The sequence below is a fragment of the Onychostoma macrolepis genome, chromosome 02 (assembly GCF_012432095.1).
Source record: "Onychostoma macrolepis isolate SWU-2019 chromosome 02, ASM1243209v1, whole genome shotgun sequence".
Lineage (NCBI taxonomy): Eukaryota > Metazoa > Chordata > Actinopteri > Cypriniformes > Cyprinidae > Onychostoma > Onychostoma macrolepis.
Window position 1 is genome coordinate 7,757,835 of NC_081156.1, and position 15,106 is coordinate 7,772,940.

Here is a 15,106-nt window from a genome sequence, read left to right on the forward strand (position 1 = left end):
TGGCCATCAGCCACCCTGCATTCCAAGATATCGGCATCGGCTGTCAGAAAACTAATATCGGTCACTATATTACGACTAGTCAAAATCAGCTCTGTTTTCAGCAAGCCGTTTTTTAGTCCATGTTGCTTTAAATGCTAATGAGCTCTGCTGACCCCGCCCCTCTCATTCTTGGGGTGACGAGCATACTGTAAACTCCATCCGCAAAACTGGCTAACTAGCACATTATTAGGAAAGGCGATTTGCAAAGATTCATAAAAACCCTTATACTCACTTCTGTAGGTGAGGCTGGATCACCAATGATTTGCGCGAACATAGACGCATTTTGGCAGATCGGGGATCGTCGCATTCACTTCAAAGCAAAAGTAACGTTAATCCTCTGCGTCTTCAGCGGCTCAGATGTCGGGAGTTAATGTTGACTGCTTTATTCATTATTACATGCAACAACTAAACGCCTCAATAGCTTAATCAGAGACATTCTTGTCTTCCGCTGCACCGGAGTTGACACAATGGCGGACAGCTCTCGGCTCACTCAGGGCGGGTCTAAGGTAAGACAGCCTTGTCAATCAACTATGGTGGGAGGGGCCTGCGCAGAACTACAGGAATCTCAGAACAGCCTGATTTGAAAAAGGGGATTTTAAAAAACACTGGGTGGATTTTTATCATTATAAGATGGATGTGTACACACACTTCCAACACACATTTATGTTCAAACAACTTGAAAAGTGAATTTTGCATCCAATGATCCCTTTAATGCTATTGGACCATAAAGGCCCCGATATACTTCAAACGAAGTTCGTTTTCATTTGGGGAAAAAAAAGTTCTAAATGGCTGAGAGATGGTATACTGTTTTCGAACATTCCAACATCCCCGCGCTGCTGGAGGCAGGGTGTAGATTAATGTAAACATGTCACGATGTTCGCGCGTATACCCTAAACACAACAACGATGCAATGATGGTGTATGTCTTTTATTAAACTGGATAAGTTATTACACGTTTTTATATTTTATGTGGTGTCATGATTTGATAAAAACAAAGGTTTATTATTGTATGTTCTTTTGGCATTTCATTTATTGTTTACCTTTTAAATTCGCTTATTGAAAGAACAACAACAGCAGCAGCAGTATGGTGTAACATTTATTTGAAACATGTATTTGGTACTTGCTATGTTATATCTTCTTTCGTTTCATACTTTTCATGGCTTTGGAAAACTTGTATTTGATGTTTCTCTATGTCGCTTTTTGAATAACTCCGGGTCGTCGACACCAAACTTCGTTGCAATTTCTTTCTAGGAATTGAAGGCTTTCTCTGAACATTTAAAGGTGCCATAGAATGCATTGATACAATATTTTAAATTGTTCTCTGATATCTACACAGAAGGTATGTGGCTTATTGCTAGTGACTTGGAGATGTTGTGCTCCTGCCTCACCTTTGTTGAATGAGAAGCGAACCGGGAAAAAATAAATCATAAATAAATAAATCGCACATCAAAGAAGGTGGAGTTCCAGAACACACCCACCGATTGCGTAATCTTCATGGACCAATGGTAGTTCAAAGGTGTTTAGGAGCCAAAACGAACTCCCCCAGAAAGTTTGCTTTGGTCAACTGTTTCGAACTGCCGAAACTAACTCAAAACGAACTTCGTTTCAGCCTGATTTTGTTCAAAATGAAGTCATATCAGTTCGATCTTACGTTTCGTTTTTAAGTATATCGGGGCCTTTAGGAACAACATTTATGAGGAAGTTGTTGTCAGATTTCAAATATTAAATTTAATCGTAAGCTTGGTGATCAGTTTTGGAGAATTTGATGCTTCCCCATTCAAATAGATAGGAGCTGCTCTTGCATGCCAGAGACACGTTTCAAAGATGGTCGCCGAGTGAAATGACTCGTCTTAAAGGGACTTTAGCATTTCAACCTTCGATTTTAAAATGATTTATTTATAATTGTGTTTATTAAATATTTAATTGTATTATTTAATTAATAGCTTTTCATTAACTCAGAAACCCCCTGGTTTGATAAACCCTGACTTAGGATGTGTTTATTCAATGTTTGTTGCACATAAAATACTGGCAGTACAAAATAGATGCGGAATAAATGTTTATAATTATTAGCGGGGAAACAAAAATGATAGTGTACAGAGGTACACAAAAGGAAAAATAGTTGTTAACTGCTTTTATATGAAAAATATTATGATAAACCTTTTTATGAAAACTCTTTCAAATCTTTATTATTACAAAACAGTTTTTTGTAGACATTATATATGCCGTTTCATCAGTCAAATCTGTCACTTCAGCCAAACGTAAGCTTCATTCTGCAATGATAACGCAGTCCGTTTCAGGGAGTTAACAGGACATTTTACAATCAAAGCTGCTCTCCTTCTCAATCTCTGGTCAGAACTGAAACCTCTTCCAGATGCTGACGCACAACGCCGTCCAGGACTTTGCTGAGACCTTTACACGCCGTCATGGCTGCCTCTATTAAAGCGTCCAAGTGGTCCTGGTGGAGCCGGGCGTCCATCTGCAGCAGGGCGATGTTTCCGCTGCGGGGCAGCAGGGCCAGCGCCAGAGACGTTCCTCCTCCGCTCTCCTCTGCGTGACACAGATCGGCCAGCGGTGTGTCCTCCACAAAACCGGCAGTGCAGGCGCACACATAGTCACGCATGGGAATGCCAGCGTCCACCAGAGCCAGAGTCGCAGCATTCACACAAGCACTGTAGTTCCCACCGTCTGCCTGCAGAATCTACAGCACAGGACGAGAGACAGGGATTGTGGATATTATAGCCAATAAAATGTGATATGATCTGAATTTTAAGTGACTCTGGAAAGACCGTAGCTGCTAAAAACTACTGTAAGAAATTTCTTTGTAATCTTTTACAAATTCTGTTTGATTGGTCAATTGCATTCACATTTTAAACAAACAAACAAAAATACACTCTAGGATATAGACCTACATAAACCAATTTGGATTTTTTTGTGGGCAGTGCTACTGTAGTTAATGGGAGGTGAATTAAGGTATTATAAATCAATAAAGATTCTGAAAATAGGTTCTGGATACATTTGTGGAAACCACAGTGGACCAGTTGTTGAAGGAAAAAACTTTTCTGCATTAAGACTTGTGTCCCTTATGAACATTTTTGTCTTTTAATTTCATTTTTTAATATTATTATTTTGGCTGTATTAATGCAAACAGCACAAATTGTCAAATGTGTATTTTTTAAATTGAAATTCTAATATTTCACCCTCATTTCCTTTAAGAATCTATTTTACAATAGGTACAAAAATAGTTAGATTCAGGACATTAAGGAAAAATGCACAAGAAATGATAATGCATCTAAATTGAAGTTGTTTCTAATCACTGACATATCCAAGACTATAACAACTCGCAAGAATGCTTGGCATTGAGCATATGGGAAAAAAATAAATAAATTGTGTTTTTCATAAAAAACAACAACAGTGGCATCATGTAAACAAACTGACATTAAAAGGGTTAAAATCCTGAAAATGAATTAATTTTTGGTAGTTACAGGACTGATGTTCGCACACAAAAAAAACATGTCAGTGAAAGCAGAAAAAAATCTTAATGTGACCCTGGAGCACAAAATCAGTCTCAAGTCCCTGGGGTATATTTGTAGCAATAGCCAAAAATACATAGTATGGGTCAAAATTATCAATTTTTAGGATTTTAATTAGGATATTACGTAAAGATCATGTTCCATGAAGATATTTTGTAAATTTCTTACTGTAAATATATCAAAACTTAATTTTTGATTAGTAATATGCATTGCAAAGAACTTCATTTGAACAACTTTAAAGGTGATTTTCTCAATATTTAGATTTTTTTGCACCCTCAGATTCCAGATTTTCAAATAGTTGTATCTCAGCCAAATATTGTCAGATCCTAACAAACCATACATCAATGGAAAGCTCATTTATTCTGCTAACATTTAGAAAAATTGACACTTAAGACTGGTTTTGTGGTCCAGGGTCACATATAATACTTTTATAACTTGTTACTACAGGTTAACACACAATTAGCACTTCTAGATTACATTTAGTGCTCTTACCTTTACGTAGATGTCAATTTGTGATCGTGGGTAGAGGTCAGTGAGCACCGCAGCTTCAAAGGTCTGTTTGAGGTGAAGGCTCATCTCGCTGGACTTGCGGTCTCCGTGTGGACGTCTCTTCCTCTCCGCCGTGCTGAACGTGGCCATACTGTACTGACAGTTAATGACCGCACGATCGTGCAGAGATTTACTGCGAGAGCCTCGTGTCTACAGGGAGCCAGAGAGATCAAATGTGAGGACAGTATAGATGAATGACACAAACAACAGGTTTCTTAATGGTGTCTGGAGCAGAATTTGTTTTGGAGTACCTGCTGACACATTGTCATGGATAATACTGAAAACGAGACTTAAATCCTAGCTGTTTGGTAAAAGGAAATTATAAAAATGTCTAAATAGTAAACCTAATAACCGTGATGGTGTGTGTTCGAAAGCTTTGAATCTCGTTGCAGTAGTTTGCATGTTGACAAAACCCTCGAATCTTCAAAAAGTTCTCCCATCATAACTAATAACCAGTCCTCCTGAGTCCTGATCTATCAATATGCAAGGTGACCAGATTTCTGAAATGGAAACTGGGGATATTTACTACTAGTTTTGTGCTCAAAAGAACACTGAAATCTCACTTTTTTTTTTTTAATTAAAAAGCAGGGATAACAGAGATTTTTCTTTTTTTAATTGTTGTGTATTTTCAATAATTCATAACTAATTCAGTGTTATTATAATGTCAAATCACATAATGACAAATAGTGAATTGCAACCATTGAAAATACCAGATTCAAACAGTATAATAACAAGATTATGAGTTTACAAAACACATTACAAGCTAAAGAAATATATGATGAATAAAACTGCATTTAAAAATGTCAACATTTTCTAATTGTATTCAATATTTTCATTTACACAAACTTTTAATAGTATTGTATACAACAAACGTTATTTTATGTTTGTGGTTTTGAAAATGAATCTTTACCAATTTTGCATTTTAGGCTCCTTTTGAGCACAGCATTGTAATTTACCTGCTTTCAGCAGATGTAATTGTTGAAAATGTAATTGTTTAGTTTTAGGTTTTTTTTCGAATGCATCACTCTGATGGTAAGATGTGTGTTTGTTAATTAATTACTGCGTTACGACAGAGAAGCTTTCGGGAAAGTTTACAATTGTGTTTAAAACAATGCTTTTCAGGTCCTGTTATTATATATATATATATATATATATATATATATATATATATATATATATATATATATATATATATATATATTGTTATATATGATTACTGGATATATATACCGATAATCTGACAGACATGATGCTTTGATATAAGGCCTGACCTCATGCGGTCCATACACCACGGCCAGCGCTTTAGTGTTGCCCTGCTCCAGATACGCGGATCCGTCCGCCTGCGCGAACACACTCATGCGGGCCTGCACCTTGCGCAGCTCGGACGCTTTCCGTCCATCGAGTCGGTATCCCTGATCCGACAGCAACTCGAGCCCCGCCATTGAGCACTGCTCATTCAGTAAAACACACGCGTTGGCTTCTTCACTGATCTTCTTCTGTTGTTGATTTCAGTCTCGGAGTGTAAATGCCTCCACCTGCTGGACTATGGCAGGTTAGTATTGAAGTCTTCTTCTCGGGATATTTCTTGGCGGTCGGTGATGGTGCACCACTGCTGTCTGCTGAGCTGGAGAGGCCTACTAGGCTACAAAAAAATAAATTCAAATAGGAAATTCAAATAAAAACACTTCTCGTTTCTAACTTCCTTTTTAAGCCCATGGCTGTTTTTTAGTCTGCAATATTATTTTTATTACAACAAGCCATGCAATGCATATCAAATTTTAGTAGCCTATTAAAAAACAAATTGTGTATTTTTACACATTTTTAGTCCCCAAATTAGAAGCCCAATAACAACGATTACACCTGTGATTTGTTAGTAAACCAGTAACAATTGAAACCAAATTGTGTACACCTAATTTTCCAATATGTGACCCTGGAGCACAAAAGCAGTCTTAAGTCGCTGGGGTATATCTGTAGCAATAGCCAAAAATACATTGTATGGGTCAAAATTATCCATTTTTCTTTTATGCCAAAAATCATTAGGATATTAAGTTAAGATCATGTTCCATGGAGATATTTTGTAAATTGCTTACCGTAAATGTATCAAAACTTAATTTTTGATTAGTTATATGCATTGCTAAGAATTCATTTGGACAACTTTAAAGGCAATTTTCTCAATATTTAGATTTTTTTTGCACCCTCAGATTCCAGATTTTCAAATAGTTGTATCTCAGCCAAATACTGTCCGATTCTAACAAACCATACATCAATGGAAAGGTTATTTATTTATTCAAAAAATGTACACTTATGACTGGTTTTGTCCTCCAGGGTCACATATATTAATATGATTATAAAATGACCTGTGAAGACCAGAACTTCCTCAGTTTTGAATATCTCTGCTTTACTGCATCATTGAAAAGAATTGCTAGAGGAACTGGAAAATGCAGAAGTCCAGAATTGCTGATGTGCTTTATGTTGTGAAATAAAACATGAACAATATCTTGATATCTCGTATTTCAGGCATTAAAAACAACAATAACAACAACACTGACTTCAGGACGATGGAGCTAGAAGTGGACTCTATAGGACCTGTATTTTTAATATAAGAAAATCTTATCTGTTTGTGGGTGAAAACCACTTCTGTAAAGTGATACAAATCTGAATCTTTTAACACTTAAGTGATATTACACAGGGGTGTAGGCCTACTCTCTTCTTTTGTACACTGTTATATACATATTAGTTTAATTATATGACTTGGATAAAACATAAAAACAGAAAAAATAAACCAAAAACAAGAAGAAAAACCTCCCTGTAGAGGAAAACACAGTACAGGAAGACCATATGGCACATAGAAACAAACATGTGCTCATACCAAACATGCCTATACAAGAACACATGGCCAAAGAAAACAACCACAAGCCATGAGCTCAACAAAAACACACAATACTACAGCCTACCAGAGCACAAGGTAAAAAGCCATGTGCTCACAACAAAACATATTTGTGACCCTGGTCCACAAAACCAGTCATAAGGATCAATTTTTTTAAATTAGGATTTATACATCATCTGAAAGCTGAATAAATAAGCTTTCAATTGATGAATGGTATTATAGGACAATATTTGGCTGAGACTATTTGAAAATCTGGAATCTGAGGGTGCAAAAGTTCTTAGCAATGTATATTGCTAATCAAAAATTAAGATTTGATATATTTATGGTAGGAAATTTACAAAATATCTTCATGGAACATGATCTTTACTTAATATCCTAATAATTTTTGGGATAAAAGAAAAATCGATAATTTTGATCCATGCAATGTATTTTGGCTATTGCTACAAATATACCTGTGCTACTTATGACTGCTTTTGTGCTTCAGAGTCACATTTCTATTTTACAAAATATTTTTGTATGGCATCAGTTCTAAATTAAGCATTCTGTCTGAAATTTCAGATAATTCTATTAATCCTCTTCGTCCCATGAGAGACATAAGGCCGCTCTATCAGATACGCTCGTGGACAATTTGCTTTCATGATCTCTTGATCTTTATGATGTTGGAGTTGCTGAGATTTAATTACGAGGTACGTCTTGTCTTCATGTTGAGAGAGGCCAGCTATTGTTTGTGTCCTACCACAAATGAAAACTCAGAGGAGACAGAAGACGCTGTAGGATCCATGAGCAAATCGGTTTAATGAGGCAAGACTGGGGTCTGAAAACCAGTGAGGATCAAAACCAAAACAAACAGTCCAAATCACGAGGCAAGCGAGAATCAGAAATCCAAATAAACAGACAATATCCAGTAACAATATGAAACTCTCAGAACTGCAGTCGAAAGGCAAGAGTGAGTGAACCAGAGAGTCTGTTTATCTTGCTTGTAATAGCGAATGAATGGATTTCAAGTGTGAGGGAAGCAGGAAATCAAAACTCTGCAGAGAGCTCCCTCGTGTGGAAATAATGCATTTCATTTTTCTCTACGAATCAGCCAAAATTCTGTGATTTTGTTTTATCAACAATTTGTCTTGTCTCTTTAATAATGCAAACTGGACTCAAGTTTGAACGTTGCCTTAAAATTCCCTCCTTACAAATAAGGTTAAGGTCTCATTCAAAATAATTCATCCTACCATACAATTTCTACAAAATTTAAAAGTGATATTTTCTGCAAAAGTTCCACTGAAACAATTTCCCATTTGTTTTGGTCCTACCAAGATGCCAGTGTTTAAAAAAAATAAAAATAAATAAAAAAAGTTTTCTTGCCAACAATATTTTAAAAGCATTTCATTTAAATTATCCTATAAATCTAAGAATCATTACTCAAATGATCCTGGTTTCATTATTTTTGTGTGAATTCCACATGCATGTGCATACTTGAGAAGACGTTAAAATGTGCATAGATGCAAATATGTCAAAATCTAAAAACAGTAAAGCAACAATAACAGGTGCAATATGCACCTGTTCCTTCTTTATTTTTTATATAAAAAGAATGCTTAATGGTGCTTAATCGCCCATGTGCATTTTTATATAATAATTATATTATAATGTCTTATGTAAATTTGAAATCATTCTATAATATAATTAATACAACTAATGTGCCCTCTCTTTTATTTATTTATTTATTTTTTCGCATTTGTTTCTGCTGTGCTATGATGCATGTGAAATGTTTCCTTGATGTAATGTGTGATTTGTTCTCATACATGCTATTTATTTATAATGCAGCATTTATTTAAAAAAATAATTAATTCATTTAAAATCATTAAGGCAGTGTGAAAAGGTTATATGTTGTTATTAAACCGACAATCTGATTTTAAGCTGTATTCTTAAGCCAAAGTTCTCAGGAAGTAAGAAAACTTGAAACTGAATTCCTACACTTGAACGAATGGGTTTCTCTGAGCTAATGGGAGATTAGCAAACTAAAATGACACTTTTAAAAGTTAAAGTGTCAGTTTTGAAAATTGTCCCTCAAAACATTTGCATAAACACAATAAAATGGCTCATTGTGCTGGGATGTGGAGCACAGCTGCAGGCCATGGAGATGGTGACCAAAACACAATAATTGTGAGTCAAATTTTTCTTGACACAGATCCTGTCTTGTATGGGGACTGTCCCGGACTGTGAGGTGTCCTTGGCAGCTTGTTCCTGTCCTTCCGTATCGTTACACGTCTGCATGCTGTATAATTTCCAGGCAGCCTCATGCCACACCAGCAGCCGCTGTATTGTTCGCGGTGACATAATCTATTTGTCAGCAGCCACTCCTCAATCTCTGCGCTGCATTTCAACCTGACACTGCTTACTGGCTAAATCTACCAAACGGTTAGGATTCATGGAAATACAGCTGTCAATAGCGCAATTGTTGCGGGCAGTACACAAATATACACAAAACACCACACGCCTGGCGAGCGTTTTAGAGACATAATACAAAAACAAAATAAACGGCGGAATGTAAGCAAGATGCTAAACCAAATGAACACAGCAAGGATGTCACAAAATACTATATCCCATTTACTGAGATTAGCGTCAAGTCTTCTGTCAAGCTTGTTTGAGAGATAACAATGGTGAACTCTATAAGTCACCGCTACACAAATGTCTCGCTACTGACAGAAACTATCCGCTTTCAAGGCGCCATTTTGTGACAGACTTCTTCCCACCAAAAACGTTGTTGTGATTTACACATAAACATGCAGAAGAAACACACAGACGGCATCAAGACAAACACAGAGGAAATGTGTGGTTAAAGTAAATAGAAGGCAGTTTGTACAAAGACAAAAAATAAAAATACATTTTAAAAATGACAAAAAAAAATATTTTTAGGGAACCGGGGATGATCTCTTCTAATGGCATCAACATTTTAATCTATTTTTGTTTAAAACAGCAAATGAGGAGTATAAGTGCAAGTAAGATTTTACTTTTAAAGTCATTTATTGACATTAAAATCAGCTGTCAACATCAGAGAGCGTAGATTATGAATTATACTGACTGATAATGTTCATTTGCTTGTTTTTATAACAGTCTTAAAAATCCTAAACACAGCTTAAATGGTAATTGTTTCTTCTGATTTAGAAAAAAATATGACCAGTTATTTAATATGAATTTTGAATGATTATTGACAATTGTTAGAACATGCCTTCAAAACAGATGGTCAGGAATTTTAGGAATCGCTTAAACGTTAGCAGAATTGTTTAATCATAAATAATCATGCACCATATTAAATGATTGCTCATCATCATCATCAGCCCTGATCACCTCGTTAGCTTGGGCTGAATGATTATTTTCAACATCCTATCTAGACAAACGCTATTATGATTGTGTGTGTGTGTGTGTGTGTGTTGTTCTCTCTTTGTTTTGGTCTCTCTCTGGCCCATATGCTCTGCCCCCTTTGTGTTGGGGTTAGTTATAGGGGACACTGACTTTTGTTTTTCATATTTTTGTTTCTCTAGTTATATAGTGGTCTTTTTATATTTATGTATTTATTTATTTATTTATGCCCATATCACTTTCCATGTATTTACTTATTTATTTATTTACTTAGGCTACTTACTTATTTATGCCCATCACTTTCCACGCTTCATTTAGTGTTTTCTTTTCCCTTTAATTTTTATCAGTTCCAGGCATTGGCTAATTTATATAAGTGACCCTGGAGCACAAAACCAGTCTTAAGTGGCTGGGGTATATTTGTAGCAATAGCCAAAAATACACTGTATGGGTCAAAACATGTTCCATGAAGATATTTAGTAAATTTCCTACTGTAAATATGTCAAAATTCATTTTTAATTAGTAATATGCATTGCTAAGAACTTCATTTGAACAACTTTAAATGCGATTTTCTCAATATTTTGATTTTTTTGCACCCTCAGATTCCAGATTTTCAAATAGTTGTATCTTAGTTGTTATAGTTGTATGGTCCTATCCTAACAAACCATACATCAATGGAAAGCTTATTTATTCAGATATATAAATCTCAATTTTGAAAAATCGACACGTATGACTGGTTTTGTGGTCCAGGGTCACATATGTCCAGTGATTGATTTGTTAAAGGAGAAGAAGAAATGAGCTATTTTACATCATATAGCCTAGCTAACCACTACAAAATCTGTCTATCATTAAAAACATTTTTATCAAAATACAAGCTTTATAAATTAAACATTACGCCATCAAAACAAAATCTTTGCCTTTATCCGAGGAGAATAAAAATCTACATCAATTAGGCATTAATGTATATGACTGCAGCACTGACTCCTGATGGGTCCGGAAGCCACTTTAAGGGTTATAGTCTAATCATATCGTCATGCTTTAAAGTGATTCTTAACAGAATTTTTAATTAAAAAAAAAAAACTCGTTCAAAATGACCATTATTTTGGATCCCCACACTTTTCAGCTCTCCAAAGCTGAATGCGCGGGTGTTTACTGAATGGAGTCTGTCAGTCCCTCACAGCACGCGCTCATTCTATTCTAATTCTATTCTAAAGAACCGGACAGAAACAGCCGCAATATGCGTCAAAGTGCCGCATTTGAGCGATGAAAGGTGGCTTGAGTGCACGTGTTAGCGGTGGCTTTATTTTTAATTATTTATTTTTAATTATTTTTTAATTTTTTTGGCTGAAACAGTTCCGTAAGAAGCAAATCAACACTTTGGGGACTAAAACCTGACACGCATGCATTTATTTATTTAGCACACGCGTGTGTGAATCCTCGGTGACTGCATTCATTTCCAACGATTCGATAACCTTGACAACGATCTGTTATTGAATAAAGTAGTCTACTTTTTATCCATCATGCTTCCTAATGTTCCGTCAGGGGACTGTTCAGAAACGCTTGTCATCTTACCTTTTGTTCTCTTCGTTTTACTGAACGTCAAAAGATGATGTCCTTGCACCTTTCTAGGACATTTTTCTGACGAAATCCTGCTTGACCCTGTGCTCAGATTAGAGATATGAGATATTTATAGTTTGTAAATAATCATATAGTTTTAATGCTATTCATTTGCATGATGAGTTTTACGTAATAGACGACCCATCGGATGGTCAGGGGGAATGGCGCTTTTACAGAAGAGATGTATTAGTCTTTTTCTTTTTTAACAGATGGGGTGCCATCCCCTCACAGCCCCCTTAATTCGGACATTGTAGCCTATAGACCTAGCCTATATTACAGTTTTTTTCAACTGCAGTGCTTACACACATTTTCCAAAACTTTGCCTCTTTTTTTCAAAACTTTACACACAAATCCAAGAATTGCAGGCACAAAATGCAAAATGCCTCACATCTCTTGCAAAATGAAGCACTGCATTCAAAATAGCACAAACACATCTCAAAAACAAACACAACACATTTGCCGTAATATTAATTCCTCTTAGATTTGTGTGTGTTACACAGAGAATTGTGTTGTGTTTTGTAAAAAGTGTTTTATGAAACTGAAAACTGAGTCAAAGGCTGAGAATTAGTGTATGGTTTTGCAGATTTGGTGTGTGCTTCTGCTGTTTGAGTGTCAGCTTTCAATTGTGCGACAAGTAAAGATGTTGTGTGTAAGCAGTTGAATAAAACTGTAATGGAAAATACAGTGTTCTGATATTAATATTACTATCAGAACACTGTATTTTAATGTCCCACTTCCATTTTTACCTATACGAGATTGTAATCATTTTTAAACTCATATTTGTAAATCACATTGAACAAGAAATTAGCCTATTAATCACCTCCTATATGAGATACACTTACACTATTCCCAAGTTTGGGATTAGCAAGATTTTTGAAAGAAGATTCTTATGTTAGGTCTATATAAACCTTATTAATTTGTGAAAAAGTGCTACTTGTTGTTTCATTATACGCTGGATTTTTAAATGATAAAAGCTTGACCTGCTCCATATAAATCTGCAGTGTTTAGTGTGCTGTAAACTAGGCTAGCAGGATTCTGCACATAAAGCTGTTTAGTGATTACAGCTAACTATAGATTCCAGTCCCTGGAGAACATTCATTTACAACCGGAGGCTTGGAACCACGCTTTGACTGCTAAATCTAGTGAAAATGTGCTTTTAAAGGGGCCATGAATTGTGAAATTTAATTTTCCCTGAATAATAGGTCATCTGTGCTGCTTATGATGCATTTATGGGCCAGGTTAGATCCTGGGCTGATTTCTATTCTCGGTTCATCCCTGTCTAAGAGCGTCAGACCCGACTCTGTTCTTGGGTCCCTGGACGTCTTATGAAAGTGTGTTTTAGGAAAGGCAGTAAGGTGGATTTGTGGCTGTGGTGATGCCTTATGAATATGTGCCTTACACACATTGCCAGTAATTTAGCATAGTGTGACTGGGAATCTCCTCCACCTGCAGCATATGTTATGTTTGGCTCTTACTCCAGCCAGGACACAGATGAATTCACAGGTAGCCTAAATAGCATACTTTGATTATGAGTACATTTATTTTGCACATTTGTTTTTATTTAATTTGATTTTTTTATTATTTAAACGAGTCTGGGAAACTTAATGTCATTGTTTTACCATAGGGTTTAAATACGTTTATGATGAATTTTCATATTTTAAGAGTGAATGTCCGGGACAAAAGTAAAATAATAAAATCTACACGAGTGGAATGTATACAGTACATGGAATTTGAGGAAACTTCCATCCATTTATCCATCCAACTTGTGAACTGCTTGTACACTGGAAAAAAGTGAAACAACCATGTCTTTTATTTAAACTATATATATATATATTGGTTTTATCAAAAACCATGATTTAAACTTGTTTTGCTCAGTTTGTCTAAAAGCAAATAACAGTCATTAAAAAAGAAACGTCTTTGTTTAAATAGTATTTTCGATTGAGTGTTGATTTGAAGAACACATACTGGCTTTACTGGCTGCAGAAATTATTGTGGCTTTTATTAATTTTTCAGTTTTTCATTTAATTTAATTGTTTATCCTTTTGATCTTTCATTCAAAAATTCACAAAAATCTAACCTTTCAATGAAGTAAAACAAATGAAAGTGGGGAGAAAATCTCATGATGAAATAAATGTTTTTCTCCAATGCATGTTGGCCACAATTATTGGTAGCCCAAGAAATTCTTATGAGTAAAATATCTCTGAAGTATGACTGTTCCGCAGGATTATAAATATGAGGAACACGAAGGCCAAATTCCCTTAATCATTGATCACAAGGAGTAAAACCTAAGAATATAGTTCTGATGTGCAGCAAAAGATTGTTGAGCATCACAAAATAGAAAGTGGCTGTAAGAAAAGAGTTAAAGCATAGCAGCTTCCCATTTCCACCACCAGGGCAATAATTAAGAGGCTCCAATCAACTAAAGATGTTAAAAATCTGCCTGGAAGAGAACGTGTGTCTATATCGTCCTAATGCACGGTGAGAAGGAGAGTTTGGGTGGACAAAGACTCTCCGAGGACCACAGCTGAAGAATTGCAGAAAATAGTTGAGTCTCAGGGTCAGAAAGCCTAATCAAAAACATCCAAAATACGCTCATCCAAAAACACACTCCAGCATATTCAGTTATTAGACACGACTGGAACCTCAATTGGGACTGGCTTCTATGGTCAGATGAAACTAAAAAAAGAGCTTTTTGTCAGCAAACCCACCAGATGAGTTTAGTACAAACAGGGATAAAAAAGTATCCATGTCCACGGTTAAATATACTGCTGTATTTTTGATGTTGTGGGCCTATATTTCTGCTGGAGGTCCTGACCATCTTGTTTAGACACATGGCATCATGGATTCTATCAAATACCAACAGATAAAAATCAAAACCTGACTGCCTCTGTTAGAAATCTTATAATGGGCTGTGGTTTGATCTTCCATCAGGACAATACTCCAAAACAAACTTAAAAACCAAGACAAAAATGGGTCACTGAGCACAAAATTAAGCTTCTTCTGCTGCTTTTTACAGAAAATGAGTGGTGAACTGAAGAGAAGACGCACCAACATGGAGCTGTGAATCTAAAGGGTCTGGAGTGATTCTGGATGAAGGAATGGTCTCTGATCTCTTGTCAGGTGTCTCTAACCTC

The 15,106-nt window shown here is 35.8% G+C and overlaps 1 protein-coding gene across 1 annotated transcript; it reads right to left on the minus strand.

Moving 5' to 3' along the window:
* Positions 1 to 1,121: 1,121 nt before the first annotated feature.
* Positions 1,122 to 5,653, minus strand: exosc4 (exosome component 4). The gene is made up of 3 exons (XM_058798292.1): positions 5,389 to 5,653; positions 4,061 to 4,267; positions 1,122 to 2,736 (listed from the first exon to the last, which is right to left on the minus strand). The coding sequence occupies exons 1-3, from the start codon at positions 5,557 to 5,559 to the stop codon at positions 2,377 to 2,379; spliced, it is 738 nt and encodes a 245-aa protein (XP_058654275.1). The 5' UTR covers positions 5,560 to 5,653; the 3' UTR covers positions 1,122 to 2,376.
* Positions 5,654 to 15,106: the final 9,453 nt, after the last annotated feature.

Excerpts from the sequence above, each read along its gene's own strand:
- exosc4 (XM_058798292.1), bottom strand. The coding sequence starts at position 5,559 with ATGGCGGGGCTCGAGTTGCTGTCGGATCAGGGATACCGACTCGATGGA. Across the intron at positions 4,268-5,388 it reads TGGTGTATGGACCGCATGAG|ACACGAGGCTCTCGCAGTAA; the intron begins GTCAGGCCTTAT and ends GGCTCCCTGTAG. Across the intron at positions 2,737-4,060 it reads AAATTGACATCTACGTAAAG|ATTCTGCAGGCAGACGGTGG; the intron begins GTAAGAGCACTA and ends CCTGTGCTGTAG.